The sequence below is a fragment of the Gopherus flavomarginatus genome, chromosome 22 (genome assembly GCF_025201925.1).
Source record: "Gopherus flavomarginatus isolate rGopFla2 chromosome 22, rGopFla2.mat.asm, whole genome shotgun sequence".
Classification (NCBI taxonomy): Eukaryota; Metazoa; Chordata; order Testudines; family Testudinidae; genus Gopherus; species Gopherus flavomarginatus.
In genome coordinates this window covers 5,158,677-5,183,500 of record NC_066638.1, presented here as the reverse complement: position 1 = coordinate 5,183,500, position 24,824 = coordinate 5,158,677, and the positions used below count along the sequence as shown (strand labels likewise).

General features: G+C 43.5%; 1 protein-coding gene across 4 annotated transcripts in view; it reads right to left on the bottom strand.

The window, feature by feature from the left end:
• CSMD2 (CUB and Sushi multiple domains 2) overlaps positions 1 to 24,824 on the bottom strand; it is a 560,963-nt gene that overhangs the window by 267,508 nt on the left and 268,631 nt on the right. For all 4 annotated transcript variants that reach the window (XR_007770925.1, XM_050932578.1, XM_050932579.1 and 1 more), the window contains exons 6-7: positions 19,787 to 19,899; positions 4,014 to 4,091 (exon numbers count right to left, since the gene is read on the bottom strand). Coding sequence is in view for 3 of the 4 variants with exons in the window: in XM_050932578.1 (XP_050788535.1) it covers positions 4,014 to 4,091; positions 19,787 to 19,899 (191 nt within the window). In the remaining variant the exon portion in view is untranslated. The remainder of the gene's footprint in view (positions 1 to 4,013; positions 4,092 to 19,786; positions 19,900 to 24,824) is intronic.

The following is a 24,824-nucleotide window of genomic DNA, read 5'->3' as shown; positions in this document are numbered from 1 at the left end:
GAGTGGATCCCACTGAAATCAGTGGTTTAGGATCAGGCATGGAACTATTCATATGCTTCAAGCTATGCAGGTGCTAGTAGGTTTGAAGGATCTAGGACACGAGGATTTGATATTGTGAGGTGCTGGCCACTTCCACCAAGGTTCTGGAAACTTTCAGCTTCATGTCTTTTCTGGCACCCACTGTCTGGATGGTTTCAAACTATGTCTGTTTTGTTGCTAATCTCCAAATGGAGCCTACAATTTTAGTCTGTGTTTATGTGAACGGATGTCCGTGTGCTACATGCCATATCTGGTTATCCGAGAACACGAGGGTCTTCCAAACCCACATGTCACTGCTATCCACTCTCTGTCTAAAATAGATCAAAGTAAATGCATGGATCCAGGCACCTCTTCTGAACGCCAGGGATCCAGAAATCCAGCATCACAAATGTTTCCAGCTTCTAACTATCTCAGACTTTATGAGAAACTGAATTTACTCGCAATTTACAAAAGACGCATTTATAGTATTCCTCCCTTCAACCTTTATTTTCAAAGTTGGATGCCGACTGCTAGAAATCCAGAGGCTGAAGCTCTGTTGCTTCTGCACTCACTTACCCCAGTGCAATGCATCTGTAGAATGCTTCCAACCCAGAATGGTGGTGATGTACATTTGTATGGCACTCACTTTGTATTTGTGTAAATGACTGCACAAGGTACAGGGTAATGGAGAACCAGACCTCAAAATTGATAGTTAAGCACCTAATTAGGTGAGCTGTTTTTCACACGTGAAGAACTACCACTGACTTGGCTGGAATCTAGGTTCTACTCAGCGTCTCTGAAATTCTTTTAATTTGGATATAAGCAAGTTGGAAAATGCCCTTACTGCGCACAACTCTTTCCAACAAGATTCAGCAGCAAAAGTTTAGGAATATCCTGGTGAAAGATCAGAGAAACTTACTTCTGTTATTTTTATATTTAGGCAGCAGAGAAAAGAAAGCTGCTCTAGAAAAGATGCTTTCCATGTTAGTGACATAAGGGCAAAATATTCATATTGTACACAATATCCACGCTACTCCACGGCTTCGGGCATGCTGCCGATGTTGAAAAAAGTCTCTCTCTCAATTATTATCGGTGACAGAAAAGCGACTCCTAAAACATAATCCCCTAAGTGAAGGCTCAGTTTTAAGCTACATTTCTTCTGCTTATTCTCCAAAGCAATTTTTAAAAGCATGTTTAAAAGAAAGATGTCCAATTAATTTTAGGGCAAGTGGGCAATATGCAGTAGATGTAAAAATTCACATTAAAATGTTCCATCATCATTCAATGCAATACAGTTTGCACCAGGACTTATAAATAAAATTATTTCCCATTTTTATTTCTAGGCACACAAGAGACATGTTTAAAGATGCGAAATACATTTTGCCTCCAATGGGTCATGTGAAACTTGCAGACTTTAATCTATCCGGTTGGAAACTGGCAGCCATCCATGGCTACAGTTCTCTGAAAGACCTACAGGATATTAAGAACACAGCCATAGTCTGCCTTATACCTTGGCAGGGGCTTCTGTAAGGTGGAATTTTTGAAGAGGTGCAACATACAGCAGAAAATATTAACTGTAGGAAAGGGTTTAGCATTAGCCTTTATACAGACACATTATTAGAAACATCTGAGAAGGAAGCCATGAGAAATGGTAGGGGCAGCGGAAAGAAGCTTGGTGGTTCTTTAATCATCCCTCTCAACTGTCTACTGTCTTTAAGCTAATTATATATATGAGGGGAAGGTGGGAGAGACATGGTTAGATACACAAGGAAAACTGACATGTAAGGAGATTGTAACTGTTTGGAATCCATTTCCTGAAGGTAAATAACATTTCCTGGTGCCACAGCCTCTTGAGTCAGCATTTTGGAAGTTGAGAATTTGCTAAAACCGAATGCGTGGTAGCAGCAGGCTGTACTAGACCAAGTAAATCTGAGGCTATGAACAAGGTACAGTTGAGAGTGATTTACCCTGAATGGGCTGAATACCCAATGCCTGTGGCAGGCTCCAAGCTAGTAACAGAAAGGAATTTGGGTCATAGTTTCTCACACATGTATTTTTAGATCAACTGCTTGAAAGCTCATCTGCCTCCCACAGCTTCAGGGGGTAGCTGTGCCCTGTGCAAAATTGGCACCATGTAAGGTGCTGGACTGACAGCCCTGGTGACGAGTCACGTATCCACCAGATGGGGACAGTCTGAGCCGAGCCTGCATAACTCTTATTTCCCACTTATTTCTCAGCGCTTCTGCTGAGATGGCCACTTCAAGGGCCAATGGCGGGAATGGCCTTGTATTATGGAAACCAGAGTCAGAACCAACCGTCACCCGATCGCTGAGCAGCCAACCACAACATTCAATTCATAGCCTGTGCCTGGATGCATCATTATTTTGGTACTCTAGGTTTTTTGAATCACCGTAATGATCAATGACAACTGGTGGAGTTAGGGAGTGGAAGAAACCCAGTGCTCCTGACCATGTTAAATTGGGGAAGTCCTGCATCCTTCCTTTAAGAAAACAAATTCTTTGTCTGGAACACCTCCACGTGAGCAAATTATGATTCCAATCCAGGCCAAGGCTTTTTCTTTAGATAAAGACCCCCACTGCCTTTGAGGGGTCCAAAACAAAATGTATCCCCATCCCCACACCCCCCTCAATGCCCACCTCTCTAAGAGTTCCAGTGTCCAAATCAACACCAGAGTGAATGGTACCTTTCAACGTACGTTAGCCATCAGTGCATAGACTGAAATGTTGATGGTAGCTTCTTGCATCAGGCAAACTCCTCTTGGCTAGAATCTTTCATATGGCCAGAAGTATCTAGGGCATGTGGATTTTCCACCCCAATAAAATCCCACTTGTTTTCTCTAACCATGCCCAACTAGCCAATTTCTCATCCTCCCAGAGTAACCAGAGGGTATCAACACACCTGTGTTAAAACTAGAACTAGAACATGAGCCAAGGAGCAGAACTTCATTTCAGATAGATGCTCAGTGACACGTTATATTTTTTTTTTCATTGTGTCCATTTCTCTTAACTGAATTTTCCCTGCTGGAATTACAGATACAATATATCAAAATGGTACATCTTGGATGGGCATCATGTATTATGCAATGGATGAGCAACTATTTTTTCTCACACATGATTATTTCAATCCAAAAGGGCTAAACTTTGTCAAGATCCAAATTTATCCAAAATTCAGCTCAACTCTGACTCAAACCTTTCCTACTTAATCTCACAAAAGGTAGAGAGGGAGGCCCTTTAAGAACACAGTCATCTGTCTAAACACATAAGCCTAAAGAAGTTCTGAATGTCACTTCTGATTTACAAAATTAGAAAGTCCAAATGAGTTCACTTACTGGAGCAAGGAAACATCCTGGGGACAAAATGACATCCTCGGCACCTCTCTAATAGATTTCACCCGCCAAACGCATTTTACATAAGAAACTGACAGAGATTTGGGATGCAGCTGAAGTTTGCATTTCAGTGACTAGCCCTTTCATAGCAAAGTGGTATGATTTTTCTACAGGGAGGTATGATTAAGCCAAACAACATGCAAAGAGAGCAAAGATGCTATAACTGCCACAGTTATTGTTACTTCACTAAACTTTCTGTCTATAGTTTCCTCATTGCAGCTCTGACTCCTCTTACTTTTACACTAGAAAAATGCATTAGTTTTCAAATTCATTTGCATTTGGATACTCATAAGACTAAAAGAAAACACAAAAGTAAGGAACTCCTACCCAGTGTTTAACAACAGATATATGTATCCAGTATATATACACATATACACATGTGCGCCAGCTCCCCTGCAGTCCCAGTTTAAGGAGTTAGTACATGGTTGTGAACAGAGCCCTAGAAGGAGGTGATGTGGTAATGCCAGGGGGAAGGAGGAGGGATACACATTAAACCTTTTAAGAGTGACAAAATTTTAGAGATTATTGTCATGTGAAATGTTCAGGGAGATCTTGTAAAGAGTGCGTATCTAGGAGCAGCAAAACTTACACACTGATGTCTTCTGATTATTGTCCTTGCTGGGCATCAGCTTCACTCCTCTGGATTTCAGTTCAATTTGCTTCTTGACTGGAAAGAGATTTTAATCAAAAGAAAAACAAACAAAAACACGAGGTTTAGCTAGATTTTAAGGATTATTGATTTGATTCAGAGACTTCGAAGCAGCAAGTTTTTTAGGCATCCCCTGCTAAACACAGTGTTTGTACAGCACCTTGCACAATGAGGCCCTGATCCTGGGTAAAACCAAATAAAATAATAAAATGTCCCTAGGTCTCAGAATTCACAATAACCTGAGCATGATTATTTATATCAACTTCCATAGCAAAAAGTTTTATGTGGCCTATTTATTATTCCCCTGTTTAATTGGCCAGTCTGGAAGCAAAGTCAATAACTTGTGACTTAGATGAACAACAGACAGTATGAACAACCAAACAGTGAATATTCCATGTGCCAGTAAATGGATGCAGAGGGATCCAAAGGAATAAAGCGGCTCCATTGTAAGCTCTCTAGTAGAGCTGCTCTAAGACCAAAGGAGAGAAGTCTCCTGTCAACTTAATTAATCCACCCTCAACTATGTCGGTGGGAGAACTTCTCCTGCGGAAATAGCACTGTCTCCACTGGTGCTCAGGTCAGTGTTACTATTGTCGCTCACGGGGTGGCTTTTTCACTAGCAGCAGTGCCATGTTTGGGGGCTAGGAGAGAAGACTTTTGCGGGATTTTGTTTCTACTATGGGAAAAGAGTAATCTTGCCTCTGAAAACAAAGGGCCCATCGTCATTTTACATGATTCCCTCCAGTGTAGTTTTATTTTCATCTGTTCAGCTCGTTTATATTTCATTTCAAGTGGTTCCCTCTGTGTACTTTATTGTTTCATCAGCAATTTCTAAGACAACATTGTCAAGAAAAATTACCACTAAAACTGGTGGGGATTTTAATCAACTTTTGTGTGCATGTGTGTTAAAACAAAATCTGTTAATAGCATTTGTGGGCAAGAACTTCAGGCAGGGAGATGTCAAAGACCCTTTCTTGAAGCTTACCCCAAGTAACACATTCTCTGATCTACATGTTTTTTGGCACCTTTTCAATTTATCATGTGGCTCTAGCATTTTGAGGTTTTTTCCCCTTATCTTTAAATAAAGCAGTCAAAATGTCAAGCTGAGATCAGGTCCATAGTCGTAAATATATATGTATGTTGGCTTACGCAACTCTTGTCTTTCCTACAAGCATTAATGGCTTTCATCTTTTGGGTAGGGCAAATTAATGAATTGTATGCTGATTGGAAAGGAAAACCTGAGACACGCAAGTCTTGTTTAAACATAAACCAGTTGCAGAAATGCTAAGGAATACGCCTGTCTCAGAATACCTTAACTGGCAATACTCCTCTAGGGTCATATAGCATAATGACCCCTGACTATAGGCAATCCAGTGCCTCCTGAATCATTAGTTAACAGCAAACCTGCTGCACACCGAAATGTTAACTTTGGCTGCAAAAATCCACACTGTTTTGGGAAGCCAGGGAGCAATTTCTAGCTCAGTGAATCGGTAACTTTCCAAAATTTCCTCAACTTTGGAAAAATCACAGTGTCAAAGTTCATGTTTCGTTTGTTCTTTGACCACTTTGTAAATTTTACAACATTGGAGAAACTTGGGAAAGAAACAGAAGAAAAAGGGGAAGGAGGATGGTGGGAGGGGAAATAAAAGTGACAGGAACCCCCGACTCCCCCTCCCCCAAATAAATAAAAACCAACCTCATTTGATTGCCATCAGTGTCAAAAAGGAAAGAATGAGAAACATGAAAACTGGAAACCTTGAGTTGTTGTGGTTTTCAAAAACTGAAACTAAATGAAAATTTCCAGCTAATGAGAACATAAAAAGCATGAGCTGATTTGACACATTCCAGACACTAGAGGGCAGTGGTATACAGATACACTGTTAAAGGCACAGGGCAAATTTAGTTCTGATGGAAGGAAATGATTGAAATCCTGTTGCATTTGGTCTGGGTTTTTCCCATAAAACCTTTTCATAAAGAAGCAGGTCAAAAGGGTTCTATTACGAGGCTCAGAGGACCATAAGAACATAACATAAGAACATAAGAACGGCCGTACCTGGTCAGACCAAAGGTCCATCCAGCCCAGGATCCTGTCTACTGACAGTGGCCAAAGCCAGGTGCCCCAGAGGGAGTGAACCTAACAGGCAATGATCAAGTGATCTCTTTCCTGCCATCCATCTCCATCCTCTGACGAACAGAGGCTAGGGACACCATTCTTTACCCATCCTGGCTAATAGCCATTTATGGACTTAACCACCAAGAATTTATCCAGCTCTCTTTTAAACACACCATGATGGTGCTGGAGGGAAGAATCTCTTTGGAAACTATACTTGGAGTAAACAGTATGTGTGAAGCCTGCAAAGTGTCGAGTGGACACCTTCACAAATTGCTAGGAAGCAAGCTTAGTAATTCGAAAGCATTTGTTATTTACAGTAGCCAGTAACCCATTCATGAGGTTCCTCTTTATAGATCCAGATTTACCTTCATTCCACAAAAATTGGAGGTAATTCCTATCAGCGTAAAGTATTCACAACAGAAATGCAGATCCATTTAACCGGATGCTGTTTATACTGAAAGAATTAATCCCATATCATCTCAAGATTCCTGAAAGAGTTGTTTTCTTGTGTCCCATGTGATGGACCTTTGCCCCACACTGAAACCCATGTCAGAACCTTGACTGGCTAAGGAGTATGCAAATACTGGTACCTTAGATCCAATCTTTAAAATCTCCTCATGGATGGAATATACCTCTATAAAATATATGACATTGGGCTACAAAGAATACCTGTGCCCTCTGTATAGATGCACCCTGTACACTAGTCAGCAGTCCTTCCCATAATCCTTTAAACCAGGTCAGGATTTAGGGGAACCCTTTGGGGTGGCACTATACTGCATTGAGCTAGAGAACCAGAGAAAAAGGCAGGCTCTATCTGCAACCTGCAGCCTCAATGAAGAATCTTTCATATACATTACAACGGAGGCCTTTCCCATCTCTACTGCAGGAGAAATTCCTACACAAGTCTGTAGCATCACAACAGAACTGGAGCTCTCAGCTCAAAGGCTGACACCGCAGTGCAGTAATGAAGGGCTGACGCATGGCTAGAAGTGCTGTAATTTGGCCGAAATGTTGAAATCGAGGTTCCATTCTACCTGCCCCAGCTGACTCTGCAGGCAGAAGTTAACGATCTTCTGGCACTTACGAGGCAACTAAGGGACAACCCCATAGTCCTGGGCAACGTTCCCTCTCTGTCAATAAAATAGAGTCAAGTCCAAATGTCTAAAGTGCCATTTGAGCTATTGCAGGATGCATAATGGCTCCTGACTTTACGAGATCTAACTCATTTCTTTGTAAAATGCTTGGAGGCACCTTAAATATGAAAGGAGCGATACAAAACCAAATTCTACTCTACTCCCTGCATGGCTTCATAGCCTATCTTATTGTGTGGGCGTGCAGGGAGGTGTGCGGACTCACCCCAGCTACGGAGCACCCTCTGCAGGCCAGTGATCTGCCTGTCCTCTGGCCCCTGTGTCCCCCCCTGGCAGTACCCCACCAATCTGGGTCTCCCCTCCCTGGGGAACCCCCAACCCACTATCTCCACTTCACCTCAATTTTCGCTACTGCCCAGTCTCCATGTAGCCCCCGTTCACTTGGGCAGACTGCAGTATCAGCCACTCATCACAGGGGAAGGGGTTTGACTGGCTGCCTTTGCCTACTCCTTGGGCTGCCCCCTGCAACCCCCAGTACCTATTGGCCTTGTGCTAGGTCACAGCCTGGGGCTTTCCAGGCTGGAGCTCCCCAGCTCCTCTGCCTTTCCCCAGGCCTGCTCCACTCAGGTACCCTGTGTCCAGCTCCCTGCAGCCAGGTCCTTCTCCCTCTACAGGCAGAGGGAGATTGATCCTTCTGGATTCCCAGGCTGCCTTATAAGGCCCTGCGGTGCAGTTTGGGGAGTGGCCCCAGCTGCAGCCACTTCCCCCAATCAGCCAGGGTTTTACCTTACCCAGCCCCAGTCCTTTGCAGGGCTTTTCCAACCCCTCCAGGGCCAGAGCGGGTGCTCACCCTGCTACAGGGTGACATTTGGGGATTTTTTTTTTTTTGGTAGCTCTGAAATGCACACAGATAAAAATGAATCTTTTGCCTGTCATATGTTCACAGGGAATTGATCAATTGATCAAAACCAATCTTTTTCTGTCCTGGCTTTGAAAATAAATTTCTAATTTTATAAAGGCATTTAATGCTTTCCATCCACCACTGCACACTTAATTGACATCAGTGAGGCAAATAGCCTTTATGGCTGCCTCTGTGGGACTGGCTGGGATATTCTGTCGTTAGCTCCTTTTGACCCAAGCAGCTCATCAAAGTTCAGGGCCTTGCGGGTGTTCCAGATGGCAACAGAAATGGATAATGGAGTCTTTTGATGCAGTCTTGTTTATTTACAAGAAATGTACAAAGTCCTGTTTCTCTGAACACAGTAGGAATCAAACTGCAGGAGACAGTTTATTTGTTCACTGTTCCAAGCCTGCCTTTCCAGCCAACGCTTTGTACCCTGATAGACTTTTCTCTTAGCTTTGTTTTAGGGCCAGGTTGTACTTCCACCCTGTGGCTGCTTGGCTTACTTTTCTCTCTCTGCTTCTGTCTCTTTTGTTCCTGTGTATCCCTCTGCTTCTGCTGCCTCCGTCCCACCACACACAGAAAGACACAGACAAAAACAATGCCCTGTGGAGCTTCCTGCCCACAAAGTCCAAATTACTGGGCAAGTTGACAGAACCCCTTTGTCTGAGGCGGGACTGCTTAGCTGTCTCTCACAGCTAGCGTACACGAGGGATGAAGGTCACAACAGTTTAGATAAGTTTAACCCAACCCACCTAACGCTTTACAAAGGATTGACAGTGCTTTGATTGCAGTACATTACTGAAGTGCTGACCAGCTGCAGCGCCCAATGGCTTCAAAGAAGCAATGCACACACATAACTACAACTGAAGTCAGTGGCTGCTGTAGGTGGTCATGGCCTCCGCAAATCAGGTCCTCGGCTGTTTCGAGTTGGGCATTTAGTTAGACCCCGATTCAGGAAAGCAATTAAGTTATGTGTAAGTCCTACTGAAGCTCACGGAACATCCGCTATAAGCTTAACTTTAAGAGCGTGCTTAGTGCTTTAGGGCCTTAAAAACAGAGCCACCCCAAATTAGTGCGTGCTGTTGAAAATTTAGGCCTAAATGACTCACTTAAGATCACAAAGTACATCACAAAGTGGGCAGAACCACATCACTCTTACAGAGGCCTGGTCTCATGTTCTAACTAGTAAGCCAGAGTCTCTCTCCCATGATTTAAGTGCCCCATATTATACTAATTGCATTCAGCCTCTAGGAATAATAACTGGAGAGAGATTCTTAGATGTTTTCCAGTTAGTTCTTTATTTTGCTCAATACATGGAAAAAAATATGGAAGTCAAGCTTGACAGGAGACTTTGGCAACATCTTAAGGGGTAACCAGTAATAAAGGCGTCAATTTAAAAGAGCACAATTCAAGAGATACATTTTCTCTCTCTCTTTTTTTTTAAATGACTAGGATAACTTAAAAGCAAGAACACCACCCTCTTCCCCCAAAATACAAAATCAGATTGTGGAACGCCCAATGTTCTTCCAGATTCAGATGCAGGACAGTACCTCAAAGAATCATGTCAAGATAATTGGCCAAACAAAACTTGTACTGTTTTCTGGAGGGTTTTGCTGTACATAAACAACTGATAGATCTGACAGAATATTCAATTTCTTGTCAAATTGAAGTGTGACATTACAAAGCGGTTGTGGTGAGCAGACAATCTGGTGTATTAAACGCGGTTTCATGTTGCCTTTTGAATAGGAATTTCTCATGGGGAAAACTTTTAATAAAAGAAAGAGAGCGTTTAAGCAGAAATCTATTCCTTGTGTCGGTACTATCCCTGATTCCCCTTGCTGTGGGAGCTATTGAAGAGCTCTATGTCGGAATTGGAGATTGTTTTCTTCTTTCCTTTCCATTGATTCTTCCGGCTAACAAGTCCAATCCTGCATTTGCTCTATTACGATGTGTTGCTTAAAAGGTGGGAGGAATTTTGGGGAGGTGTGTGTGTGGGGGGGGGATGCTAAGGGATTTGATTTGATTTGATAACTCTCTGAACCATTTTGCGGGCCTGCACAAACTAACTTGTGTTTTAGGATTGTTGTTTCACCTGTAATTTAAACTCATTTCCCCTCTCCTCACCTTGACTTATTTTTTAACCAAAAAACAAACAAAAACCAAAATTAAATAAATAATTAAATAAATACATCACAGCTCTTCCAGCTACAGGGGAGGTTCCTTTGCCTTGGGGACAAAACCATCCACCGCCTCTCTTTAGAACTCAACAATCTCAGATCAATGCCAGATCATGATCTGCACGCAGACACAGGTGGCTTGCAAGAAACCTTAAGCGCGAGCGATTGTAGGAATCCCTGTGAGCAGGGATGACTCACTCCCTCTGTCCCACAGATGGCAAGCCACTGCGGCTCCACGCTGCCCCTTGACTGCAGTCCCGAGGAGCAGGGCTGTCGTACTACGGCTGCAATCTGCACTATTCAGATGGCTGGAGCAGATTATTTGCTGGTTTGGGCACTCATTGGCTAAACTGGAAATTGTGCACGCAGAGCAGATTATGCAGACATGCTTTCCACCTGCATGCATTTCTGCCTGCAATTCACCAATCTGCAAGAGAAATCAATCTGTATAAGCTCCATCCTCAAACATTAAAGGTTTCGGAATCCAAGATGAAATCAATATGTAAATTTCCTGACTATCGCAACAAACAGCCAAATTCAAACCTGTATCTTTTCTGTAGGGTTGAGGATTCAAAAGCTGTATTCAAAGATTGTAGCTGTCATTTATAGCTAAGTTGAGTATGTGCATGTCTGTTTTTCAGAGCTGCTGAGCATCCAAAATCCCCATTACAAGCAGTTAGGATTCTGACATTTCAGCACCTCAAAGTCAGGTTTGTAGTGGGTCTGACACTGAGAGGAAGGATTTTGTGAGTTTACGGCACTAGAGTGGAACTCAGAAGCTCAGGGTTCAATTCCTGACCCCACTATGAACCCCAAGTGTGACCTCAGGCAAGACACATCTCTTTGTGCCTCAGTTTCCCTCCTTAATATGGGGACAATAATCCTTCCTTTCTCCCACCCCTTCTTTTATCTCTTTAAGACTGTAACTTCTTTGGAGCAGGGAGTGCTCTCGCTATGTGTTTGTACAGCTCCTACCATAGTGGAACTCTGTCCTCCAGTGGGGACTCGAAAAGCTAGTGCAAAATGATTCTCCCGTAGGATTTAATGGTTCCTATTATTCCGGTCCTCTATTTTAAACTCCCAGGGCTGTCCCTCCAAAGTGGATTTGGCAGGTTGATACAATGCATGCTGTATTCCTTTGCAGTTCAAGCCAGTTATCTGGGATTCAGATGGACAGATCTGATGAAGACAGAATAAGAATATCTGAGGCACTTTGTGTTAATGTGGTGTCATATTTTCAGGGCTTCTCTGAACAGTTTATCAACGCATTACTGAAGACCACAGTTCATCTGCCCTTCAGAGCACTGCAACAGCTTTATTTGGGCCAAGACTAGACCCATATTTATTTCCTGACTTGGGGGGAAATAAAAAATAATATAGGAAGCAATAATGTGCTGGTAACAATCAGCTAAAAAACAATTTGGGATCCTAAAATATGTGCTGGTGAGAAGGCTCCAGGAGCCAGATCATTAGTTAGATCCATTTAGCATTGTTTTAAACTCAGCAGTTTTTTCATTAGCTCACTTTCAACACTTTGTCAGTGAGCAAAGGACTGAGAGTCAGGACTCATGGGTTCTAACCACTGAGCTGCCACTGACCTCGGACGAGTACTTATGGGCTGATTTTCAGAGCGGCAGGCGCTTGGCACCTCTGCAAGTCAAGCCGCTGACTTCTCTTTGCTTCATTTTCCTTTCTTGCTGGGGTGTTTGAAGATATAATTAATTTTTGCAAAGCATCTGGGGAGACCATGTTGAAAGATGCTGGAGAAGAGCAAAGCCTGATTACTACTACCGAAAGGAATGAATTTCCTATACATGTCTGCGTCAATAGAAAGAGCACTAATTTATGGCCTAATTGTATTCAGCTTTGCTTTTACAGACATAGAAAGCAAGATCTCAAAGCTAAGGCTTGGATTATGAACATTGGAACAGAAGTATACAAGGAAAACATTCTGGTAAAAGTTAAAATCAAGTTTAGACATTGGAATGGGAAAAGGCTTCTCATAAATCAGTGTTTCCCAAACTCGGGACGCCGCTTGTGGAGGGAAAACCCCTGGTGGGCTGGGCCAGTTTGTTTACCTGCTGCATCTGCAGGTCCAGCCAATCGTGGCTCCCACTGGCAGCGGTTCGCTGCTCCAGGCCAATGGGGGCTGCTGGAAGCAGTGCGGGCTGAGGGACCTACTGGTCACCGCTTCCAGCAGCCACCATTGGCCTGGAGCAGCGAACCGCAGCCAGTGGGAGCCGCGATCAGCTGGACCTGTGGATGCGGCAGGTAAACAAACCAGCCCGGCCCACCAGAGGCTTTCCCCACTCAAGTGGTGTCTCAAGTTGGGGAACACTGTCATAGATAATCTGAAAATGCAGATGACAGTCACAGAGAGGGGGCATCTCAGATGCTAATAAGTTACATCCCTACCCTTGGAAAACAGACAACAAATAAAATCTATGCATTTCAAAACCCGAGCCTGGCACTACAGCAATCCCCCACTCAGTTTGCATCTCTGGTGATTAAAACTATTTGCTGGGCGCTTCATGTGGGTTGATGACATGTCCTATTTTGCACACATTTATGTATCTTTAATATACGTGTTAAAAAAAGTATAAGGTGTTTTTTTTTAAGAGGATGAGGTACAGTCTTCTGAGGCCCCACTAGGGTGGAAGATGGTTTCACTAACTCATTAAAAAAAGGACAAAGATGAGATCTTTGCACAGTTTCAAGTCTTTATTAATAGGATGGAACTAAGTCTACAATGAAAGCAGGCTGGAAACAGAGTGGCCAGCTATCATGACCTTACTATGAGTCTCAGGATATTCTGTGTTTTTTTCTTAGAGCCTTAGCTCCTGGAGTCATGTGAATATGTGGGAATCTCCATTTTTGTTTGAAAAAATAAAGTAAGTTTCCAGCTCGCACAATTGCAGAAAAAAAATTGAAAATGTGACCCTAAAAGGCACAAAAATCAGAAAGTAAATAAGAGGGACAAGATGAGTGAGGTAATTTATTTTATTGGAGGAACTTCTGTTTGTGGAAGAGCCAAGCTTTCGAGCTTTCAGGACCTGAAGCAGAGCTCTGTGTAAGCTCAAAGCTTGTCTCTTTCACCAACAGAAGTTGGGCCAATAAAAGACATTACCTCACTCAGCTTGTCTCTCTAATATCCTGGGAGTTACACAACTACAACAACACTGCAAATCGAAAGTAAATAAAGAGATCGCAAAATGTACAATTTTTTTTTCCTAATTCTCAGGACTACTAAGCCAATCTCATGATTTTGGGGGCCGGATTCGTGATTCTGAATGCTTGAGGTTGATAAGATTGTGGAAGGACAAGAGTGGGTAGCAGGAATTTGTGTGGGACAGTCACATGAAAGGACTGGACATTATTAAAACTAAATTCTCTATGATCCAAAGTATGAAAATTTGCACGTTTCAGACAACAAGAGATGTGTGAAAATCCTCAAATTCCCTTCACAAGAGGTTCACAAATCAATGATTTCTTCAGTTCTGACCATGTGTGGGGTTCATGTTGCAATGAACTCAATAACTCCAAGGTGAAGTTCAGGTAAAACTGTCATCAGATGTTGGGCCTGTGAATCCCATGTGCTATTAATGCAAAACTACAAGGAGGAACAGACTTCCTATGTTTCTTTTATTATTTGTATGGAGCTCAGATGATGAGCTTGGAAGAAAAAACTAGCTGGGTTAGCTAGCTACGTAGAAATAGATTTTATCGAGAGAAAGAGTTACAAATAGAGTTGCTTGGAATTTTTTTTTTTTACAAAACGGTTTTTCAATCGAAAAATACCAATTCATCAAAACCCAAACGTTTCCCACAAAAGGGTCACTTACAATGGGAAGGTTTCTCAGATTGAGAGAATTACTGCTCCAAAGCAGTGAGAGAGAGAGAGAGAAAGATCTACCCCAGAATAGCCAATAGCCCAGTGGTAAGGGCACTCTGTTAGGATAAGGGAGATCTGGGTCCAACTCGCTGTTTTAGAGAACAGACTTGAACCTGGTTTGCCCATGTCTTGTGCATCCCAGGTGCCATCATCACTGGGCTCTTGGCTAGCTGGGGGTGGGAATCCCTGGCAAATAAAGAAATATGGAAAAGTTTTGGTTTCATCCCACTGTGGACCGGAATACTGTTTTCCCAACCAGCTCTAACTACAAACTCTAAACTAGCTTCCACCCAACATTCAGAACTATTTCAAGGGAATTAAATATAACACTCTCTCTCTGGCTACATAGCTAGACAAACTCTCTCTTTCCATGTCGAGGGCTGGTCTGTACACAGTTCTGTGCCCCTATAACTAAATTGGTTTAGAAACTGAAGCTATGTATGACAGATTGGATAGATGTGTAGTGATATAAGCACCTTTATTCTGGTACAGCTGCATCTAGACTAGGAGAATGTAACACTTCATTTTAACTATTTCAGTTTCTAAACAAATAATAATTATACTGGTTCAAAAAATGTGTAGAACCAACCCATAGACACATTGAAAGATTATCTCAAGAGAGATTATCTGACTAGAGAGAGAATTAGATCACAAACTGACAGAGACCTTCTTTGCCCCCTGCTGGAAATACTGGGGTCCTGACACTCACCTGCTCAGGCCAGGCTACCAACAACTTAATCCTCCAGAGGCCGAGAAGGGCCAGGAGGAGACACTGACCAATTGAGCACCAGCAGGCCAGTTAAAAGGGCTTGCCTCTTTTTTCTCAGGGAGAGTTCTGGGTGAGCTTTGGCTAGAGAAACAGCACCTCATGGCTAGCCCAAAACCATAGGGCCAGCTCAGGCCTTGTCTTCAAGTGCTGCAAACAAAGCACTTAAGCTTTGAGATTTTGTTTATTTAAAAAAGTGCAAAGGGACAAATTTTGAGTTTGTTATTTTTATTTAACTGCGTAGAGACTGATGCCAAGCTTGTGGCAGGTAGCCAGAACTTGTGGTCTAAAGCGGGGAGTGCCTGCAGTACCATGTGCGGCCCTGCAGGGAGCGCTATGGAGCAGTCCCACCTGCAACACAAACCTTCCAAAGGAATCTAAAGGTGCCATCACAGCTAGTGTAGAGTTTGTAGCAAAAACCGAACCCAAGCAATCCTGATGTGTGCTCTGGGTTCCCAGAGCACATTTACCTGGCTGTAATTTTGGTCACATATTCCACACATTGATTTCTCAGTTCACTGAAGCACCCATAGCAAAATCTCCAGGTTCCACACAGAGGATAAAAATGCCCACTCACCAAGCCCCATTAATACTAATTGCTCCTGCACTGAATTTGTGGCACAAATGCACTTTTAGAGCATGACACGTGCAGCAGATGGGATGTGCTCCACCACCTCAACTGAGGTCCTGCCTCATTGCCATTTTGTGAAGGTTTTTTTAAGTTAATCTTTTAAGCGCTTGACACACAAATGCAGAGCTCATTATATCCAACAAAACGTTTTCCGAAGAGCTCACTAGATTAGAACCCCCTGACATTTATCTAATCAGAGGAAATTATAACATTAATCGTTACTTCTCTATTTAAGAAAAAAAGGCATGATCCAGACAGGTGTTTTAATAAAAAGCAGCAATCATGACTGCGGAAGGAAAATGTCAGATCAAGAGCCATCAATGGTGTGCAATAGTCTATGTTAGAAACAAGAAGCTACAGCAAAGCTTTTTGATTTAAAACTGTGACTATGCAGCGGGGGGGGGGGGGGGACTGAAAAATGATTTATAAAACAAGACCCAAATTAAGGCCACTAGAGTAATTTCTGGAGCTATACAAAGAGAAGGAGTTTTCATGTATCTGTATAATGGGACTGGGAATCAGGGCATTTGGGATCTATTGCCCCTCTGTGGCCTTAAGCACAGATCTTAACCACTCCGTGCCTCAGTTTCCCTTCTGTACAAAAGGAGATAGTAACAAGGCGGGATTGTGGGGTTTGACACATTCATGTCCATTCAGTACTTTGAAAACCTCAGACTGAGGTTGTAACAAAGGCCCTGATACTAGAAGGCACATGCTTAAATCCACTCATATTCAAGAAAATCCTTAAATACTTTAAGCATGTATACAAGTCCAGTTCGCTTCAAGAGGAATTAAGCACGTTTATAGTTAAGCAAGTGATTTCCTAAATATAGATGATTTCTGAATTGAGGCCTAACAGGAGTAAGTCCCCGGGGGGCGAAGTGAGCAATGTGATACTCAGTACCTCAAAGTAGCACTCCCCTATTCACCACTGTGAGATGATTATGATATGTTCTGTACAACGCATGCCTTGTGAGGTATCATTTCAAATGTCTTGATCTGTTGAACATGAACATCCTGTTGAATTGCACGTACCATCATTGCGTGTGACATTATGAAGTATTGCTATAGGATTGTCACTGAAATATATGGTAAGTGGGGACCCTCACAGCCAGTGGCAACAGAGGAGCAACTATCCCTAGCCAGACAGGTGTTGATGGCCCATCAAGAAGAATCCACTCTCCCAGAGACTCCCCATGGAGGATGCCTAACACCCATGTCACAGCAAGGATCTTTCTAGCACGTGGAGAGAAAGTATAAGTGAGGGTCAATGACATCACCACTTGGCCTCTCCCCTCCCCCATCTCAACCTCTGGAAGGTCGCCTGGAAGACAAAGACTTGGAACTGGGGAGATTGGTCCCAGGCTGAGAGGGAAAGCCAGCCTATGTATTAAGAACTATGAGCTGCCCGTAACATCTATTAGGGTGAGAGACAGCCCAGGCTGGAGAGTTAAGGGGGCACAGCAGTCCCATAGATCCACGTTGAACCCTGGGGATCCCATCACAAACAGCTCCCCTTGGTTTAAGCCAAGGTCACAGGTGGTCTGTTGGAGATGATCAATGCCTTAGAGACAAATGGGTAGAGTTGTATAACCACTTCTTTGCTCCCTACGTCAGGCAAGCCCTTCATCACCGAGAGCATGGCATGTCACTTGCTTAGCAGCAATGGGAAAACCTCAGAAGATTTGAGAGAGTGCCGTTTGGATACATCTCAGCAAGCTTCCTGCTTACTGCGTGCCTATGCCTCGGAGATGTTTCAGAGTGGGAACCGCCTCTCTCACTGATTTTTTTATATTGTTCATATTCTTGCATAGTAATAACCATAAAGCACCTTGCAGTGCAAAGTAATAATAGCATGTTCTTACCTATTAATTCTGCCCTTTCGCTGCAACTCCTTAGGTGATCCTGTTAGGCTGCTGCTATAGTGCTCAGTTTTACTCTGTTTATCTTGGGTACTTATCTGGGCCCAACACCGTAGTATCGGAGCACATCCCAATCTTTAATTTACCCTCACCACACCTCCCTGAGGCAGGGCAGTGCTCTTATCCCCATTTTACTGATCAGGGAATTAAGGCAGAGACTAAGTGATTTGCCAAAGGTCACACAGGAAGTCCGTGGCAAAGAGGGGACTTGGAATTGGATCTGAAATCCCAGGCTACACCCCTAACCACTGGACCCAACCTATTCCCACTCAGTAACACCCTAAGAAACCCCAGATGAAATTCAGCCCTCTACAGAAACCCTGCATGTCACTTAAATCCCACGTACGCCTTCAAAATAAAGTTTAAGTGGGACACAAGTGGCATAGGGGCCTTGAGCTGTTCCTCTGAACAGGGCTGAACACTGCACCCCCGAGGACTATTTTTCATACAGATCCCTGCTCTGTGCTATGATTTAAACAAAACAAAAAAGCTGAACTCATCTGGCATCTCTTTGTAAAGAAGATAAAACACCATCTTCTTCCAAAGCACAAGTGGACAGTGTTCTTTACATCCCACTTCCAAACTTCAGTCCATGTTGGCCTCCTGTAACAATCCCCAACTCTCGCTCATTATCAGAATTTGAACCCAGGACCTTCAGCATCAACCTCTGCCACATGCACTGAATCGGCAGAGGTAGCAGGCTGATATCCTCTATGTGGATCAGCTGCTAGAAGGGGACATGACACACATTTGACATCCCCTACACACTTGAAAAGCTCCCCACAGCCTCCACATGCTGCTAGACATAGTCCCACACACTCAGTGCACTAGCCAAAGAGAGCTGGACATCATGTCCACAAAACTCACGTTGCTTTGGCTGGATGAGTGAGTTGTCCATCATACCCTCCAATGGAGCTTAGTAGCTCTGCAGCAGGCAGAGAGACTTACCACCAACACAATTTAAATCAGGCCTTCAACACAAAGGTTTTAATTCTCTTCTCCATTATACCAATTTGCAACTCCACCGCCTTCAATGCAGGTACTTTTGATTTAACCAGTGTGAGATCTAAATCAGGATCAGTCAAAATAAATCTGGGCTCTGACATTCTGACTGAGGGCTGGTCTACATTACAGTTGAGTCGATGTAACTTACATCGCTCTAGGGTATGAAAAAGACACACCCCTGAGCGATGCAAGTTACATCGACCTAAGTTCTGTCCACATCAGCGGGAGAGCATCTGCTGCTGACATAGCTTCTGCCTCTTACTGAGATGGAGTAATTATACCGATGGGAGTGCACTCTCCCGTTGGCATAGTGCAACTTCACCAGACAGGCCACAGTGGCCCAGCTGCACTGATGCAGCTGCGCCGATGTAACACAGTAGCGGAGATTCACCCCAAGTCAAGCAGAAAGCAATCGATAGGATCATTATAGAAAGACTCACTTAGATGGACACTTATCGAGGTAAATTAGCTACCCAAACGCATCCTGCAGACATTCTCTCCCCACATCTTCAAAGGTGAGAAAACAACTGATTAACTTGCTGTTTTCTATTGACAAAAAGAGAATGAGCCCAGGCCAGGGGCAAGTGCAAACAGAGCAAACGGATGTGTTTCTATTTTTTTTTAATACATATGCACATTTATTTTCCAAGGAGATGCAGCCCCCATGCTCCTAGCAAGCTGCTAGGGTGGCCCTCTATGCCAGTGGTCCCCAACATTTTTCGTCTGGCGGGCACCAGACGATGAGCCACCGAGGACTGTGGCTGGCGGGTGAGCATCCGCCGAAATGCCGCCGAGAAGCAGCAATGTCAATAGGCGTTGCCACCAACAAGCAGCATCATCCAGAGGCGTTGCCGCCAAAATGCTGCCGATAAGCAGCGTCATCCAGAGGCATCACTGCCGAAATGCCGCGGAAAATCAGCGGCATTTCAGCAGCAATGCCTGTGGATGACGCTGCTTCTCTGCAACATTTTGGTGGATACTTGTCCGCCGGACAGTATGTGGGTGCACATAGATGCCCTGGCGGGTGCCATGGTGCCCACAAGCACAGTGTTGGGGACTACTGCTCTAGGCTGAAAAACATGGAAGAGGAAGGAAGTACCTGAGTTAGCCTGCTGAGTGTAGTTTTGAAGCTAAAGCATCTCTCCCTCGAGCTGAAAGGAAGGATGTTAAAAACCACTGGTTAATGATTCAAAATGGTCAATAAGCAGTTACCTTGATACTGGGCACTGAACCCCTTCTGCCTGTGGTTCCCGTCCGATGTAAAGTGAAGTCGCAGCCAGTTTTTACTGCTGATTACTGGGGCGGGCAGATTCATTCCAGTAAACCTGTAAGAAAATCAACCAGTGATAGTCAAATGCATGTGGCTGGAACTTAACCAGAAAGCTGCCCTTCAGAGGTCACCCATGCAGGTGTTGCCACTCTGAAGAAAATGGAACAAAAATACATAAACAGCATTTTCCTGCATAGTGTTACCATCTTCCACCTCAAGGACTTGTGCAGGGGCAGCACCCCAAACAGGTCAATATGCCTTCCAGAAGGGGAGTCAAAGGAAAAGCATCCCCATTTCAAAGGAACAGCCCAGGAGACACAGCAGAAAAGTGAGCTGGAACGCTTCCAAGAGGCATTCTTAGTTGATGAATGAGCCAGAAGAAATGCCGAGACCCATCTTGAATCCTGATCTAGAGCCACCCACCGGTGAGTTATCACTTGCTCTCCTTTCTGGGCCTTTCAACTTCTGCTGAACGCAGGATAATATAGTGTGAAACGAAAGAGGAAGGTCATTAAACCTCTCAGGGCTGCTTTTTGATCCCACTGTAAAAAATAATTTAAAAAAACCCATCTGCCTTTCCTGTGAAAAGTCCTAGGGATTTTTTCTCTCTCTCAGTTAGAAGGGTTATATTAATAACTGACTATGTCGCCCTCTCTCTTATTTTTAGGACAAGGAGTGCAGGTGACCAAGAACTGAGCATGTTTGGAGAGGGACTGGAAGTTCACATGCCAGCCATCACTGCTAAATTGACTGCAGAGTTGGAACCACAGGAACGTAGAGCAACACCAACAGACCCTAGCAGTTGGCAGGTGGGATCGAACCTGGCGGGGCCACTGGATCTAAATGCACAAGCCTCTACTGCATGGCTAAAAGCCATACAGCCCTTAACTATGGCTGTAGAGAGGACTCATCTGAACCTGAGCACCAAACCCTGGCTTCAACGGGTTAAGCACCTGCTTAAATCCTTTGTATTCCCTGAGGCACCAGCGCAACAATCTGCCACTTCTCAAAACTTCCTCCTCCATCTGCCCCCCCCATCAACTTCATTTTTATTTTCTAAACTGAATTAGACTTTTAATTTAAAATGTTGAATCACAGCGGGATGGCCTCCGGCAGCATTATGCCCTATCACAGCTATTGTTGGTCATTAACATCCCCCAGGATTTGTACTGCAGGAGCACCAATCAGAGATTAAGGGATCCTAGTGCAAGGCACCATTCCCACACACAGTGAAGAGACAGCCTTCCTCAAAAAGCGTATACATCTAGAGCTAGAATTTAAGGACATCCAGAAGTGCCTGTCTGTCTATTTAATGTGCTTATATAGACACTGTAGGATCTGAGCACCTCCCAATCTTTAGTGAATTTATCCTCACAAGACCCTGAACAGTTGGTCAGTGCTGCTGTCCCCATTTTACAGATGAGGAACCGAGGCACAGAAAGGCTAAGTGACTTGCTCAAGATGACATAAGATGTTTGTGACAGAACAAGAATTGAACCCACAGCTCTGGCTATCCACAGCCACTGGATTGCTGTCACTTTGCTACATGAATAGTGCACTGAGATCACTAAGGCTGGTTGTGCATCAAGGTACCATTCAATGTGAGTGAGTTGCACAGTGGGCTGGGTACTGCTTGTGTGGGGATAAGCATGTGTCCACATGTGTGCACGTGTACATACAAAGACATGCAATTAATGAAGTGTGAGCATCACAAAGCCATTGCTTCCTACCCTCTCCCGCCCACAATTTTTTTTTCTAACGAGTCAGCTGATCCACTTTATTAAGCTGTGGTAAGGAAAAGCTGGTAGCATTATAGCTGGATTCTGCACATTTGGAGAAGAATTCTTCCTAATTTGTCTCTCTTCTTTAAAGCCAAAAGAATAACAATCCCCACCCTCGCTAGGGTTTCTGACCACATTAACTTCCCAACAGGTGAGGAGCATTTCAAACCCCACCACCAAACTGCTTTTTCAACACCACAAAAAGTGTAGTTAAGCAATTAAAGTAAGTTTTTTAATTGGTTCCAGTTAAACAGGGATTCACTAATGGAAACTGGCTCAGGAACCTGAAGGCCTCATCCTATAATTACTTTAATTGCATAAAAAAATATAACTTGAAGTTATACATGTGCACTGTGCTTCACATTTGACCCAACGAAGAGAAATCTCTACAGGATATACAGGGACATTTTGTCTATGGGTGTTGTTGTTAATTATAACCTTCCTGGGTGTTAAAGCTTACATGGCATGAAGTGTTTTTGTACAAACTTCAGGCCTGATCCAAAGCCTAAATTGACAAGAATCTTTCCACTGGCTTCCCTGGGTTTTGGATCAAGCCTTTCATGTCTTTGTATCACCAAAGAAATTTTTGTTTGTACCAGACTAAGGTCCGATCCACTGTGTTACGTTCTGGGTGATCCTGGAAGCATGGTTCTGATTCGGTTCATTGTAACAAAGGTTGGTGCTAGCAGTGAACTTGAATCTGGATCTGAACTTCCCCATAACTTGGAGATACAGAGATCTGAGATTACAGTTTAGGACACAGGAATGTTGTCTCTCTCACCAACAGAAGCTGGACTAATATCCTGAGACCAGTAAGGCTACAACAACGTCCTTCCCCCGCACACCTCAAACACTAGCCACTACTGACACTGGTGGCTGATAATACCAGGGCGGGAGGAGGTGTCAAATTACAAGCAAATACTTAGAACTGCGGCACTGGACTGGACAAATAATATTAACAAGAAAGGAGGGGGGAGAATCCTCTGAAAAGAAAATGACTAACTGGAGCCTTGTATTTATGGGAAACATGTTCTTCGTCAGCAGTTAATAACTCATTTTTCACCCTGAGGATGGGATCCCACAGGTTTCAAATAATCACTAGGAAGCATTAATGGTTAATTGATATTGGAATAATTAATTAAAATTAAACACGTATTGAACAGAAGCAGCTGTAAATGCCTTGGATTACAGACACAAAATCTCGGATGCAAAAAGGCCAGATTGCTCAGCGCGTGTGAATCAGCATAGCTCCATAGATTTCACTAGACCTATGCCACTTTACACCAGGGGAGGATCTGGACCCAAAACGTCTTTCAATAATTCTATGGTTTAGCATTTGTATTGAGGAAGCATCTAGACGCCCCGGCGAGGATGCTAGGCCATCTAGCAATTCCTTCTCCAAAGTAGAGTGCGTGACATTTCACTGAACTGCGCAGAAGGAAGCCAGTTCTCTTTCTGGTAGATGGAATTTGGGAGCAGAGATGCTGCTACACTTGCACAGGGCAGAGTTTAAGGCTGTGACACATATTCTGCAGTGTACAGTGTTGGGCTAGATGGGGACATGAGGGGTTGTACTATGATTAGCCTTAGATTTTCATCCCTTAACTTTTCAGGGTTGTGTTTGGTATATAACCCATAGAGCACCCTTATATGACACACAACTCAGCTCTATTGTCTATTAATAAAGGGGAAAGCGAATTCTAGAGGCTTAACCACATGGAGCTATCCAGACAATAAATTATGACTTTTCTCCCTTCTGCGTTCCCAAAGACACATTTCTACTATATGATGCACAATGAATTTTCAACCCCTGCCATTAGCCCAGTAAATGATTGCATTTCTAATAGCTCAGTGAGTCACTGGAATAAATGAAAGTCTATTTTGGATACTTGCTACTGTGCCTTTCTGGATCATATCTGAAAAAGAAGAAGACTACTAGCAATTTTGAAGCCTTTTTAACTATTCCCAAGTTTTTCTTGCCAGCATCATCAGGAGACATGAATCACCTGATTAAGTATTCAGCTTCCTGAATATGGTGCATGTTAACTGGAAATTCTAAGGTTTTTGGATGACTAGCTGGCTACCTACTTTAAAAAAACCCAGCATTACTCACTCATGGAGGTACAGTGTTCATTCTAAATTTAGCCCCCTTTTTAATACAGGGAGCATTCAGACCAGGGTGCGGATAAGAAGATGATGTACAAAGTGCTGAGGCTTAGAAAAGACTGAATACTTTTTTGGGAAGCAAGGTGAAATGGAGGTGGGGGGGCAAAGCCACATGATGGTTTTGGTTTGAGCAGCAGTGGGTTTTCACACCTGTTATTTTTTTGCCCTCATGTTCAATGATTCCGGGTGGGAGGGGGAAAAAACCAACCCCAAGTCAGCTTGATCATCACTGATTTCCTAAGACAATGCTTCACTCTAGTGCTGTGAGGGCCGTATTTTCAGACATTGCAATTTATGTCATACCTAAAGAAAAGTGCCTAAGACAAGAGACCCAGAAAATGCAAACCACTATTTAGAATGCAATACTAGGTGCTGCTCCTGCAAAACAACCTGTTAGCATGTACCAGAGCCATCCCAGTGCTGAGCACATCCTGTCAGGTGTTGAGCACTCTCAACTCCCATAACCAAAGTAAAGGACACTCAGGATCTGATTCTATTCTCACTCCTAATGAGGTGAATCAGGAGTCCCGTCCTGGTTGCTCTTGTGGTTAACAGCAATAGCCTTTGACACTGGGTTCTGTTCCACTCCTTATATGACCTTCAGCAAGTCACTTAATCTTTGTGTCTCAGTTTCCCATCTGCAAAGTGAAGATAATCATACCTCCTTTACTGTTTAATGTCTTGTCTATTTAGAGAGGCAGGATGTGCCTCAGATTACATGTATGTAGAACACTTAGCAGAAGCAGTTGCTGATCTCAGCTGGAGCACTTAACTGCTACTGTGATGCTAGTATAAACAACAGGCAACTACTCCTTTGAAGTTAATGGAATCACAACCGGCATAAGACTCTTAACTTGAATGTGTTTATTCCAGATTTACACTGGTGTGAGTAAGAAGAGAATTAGGACCCCAGTGTTTTCCAGGAACTACTCAGCGGCTTACAAAACTGCCTGTGAAAAATCTGTTAAAGTCAGAAGAGGGGCAAAGACTTTCACAGATTTCATCCCAGAAACCTTCTAGCATTGTTAATAAC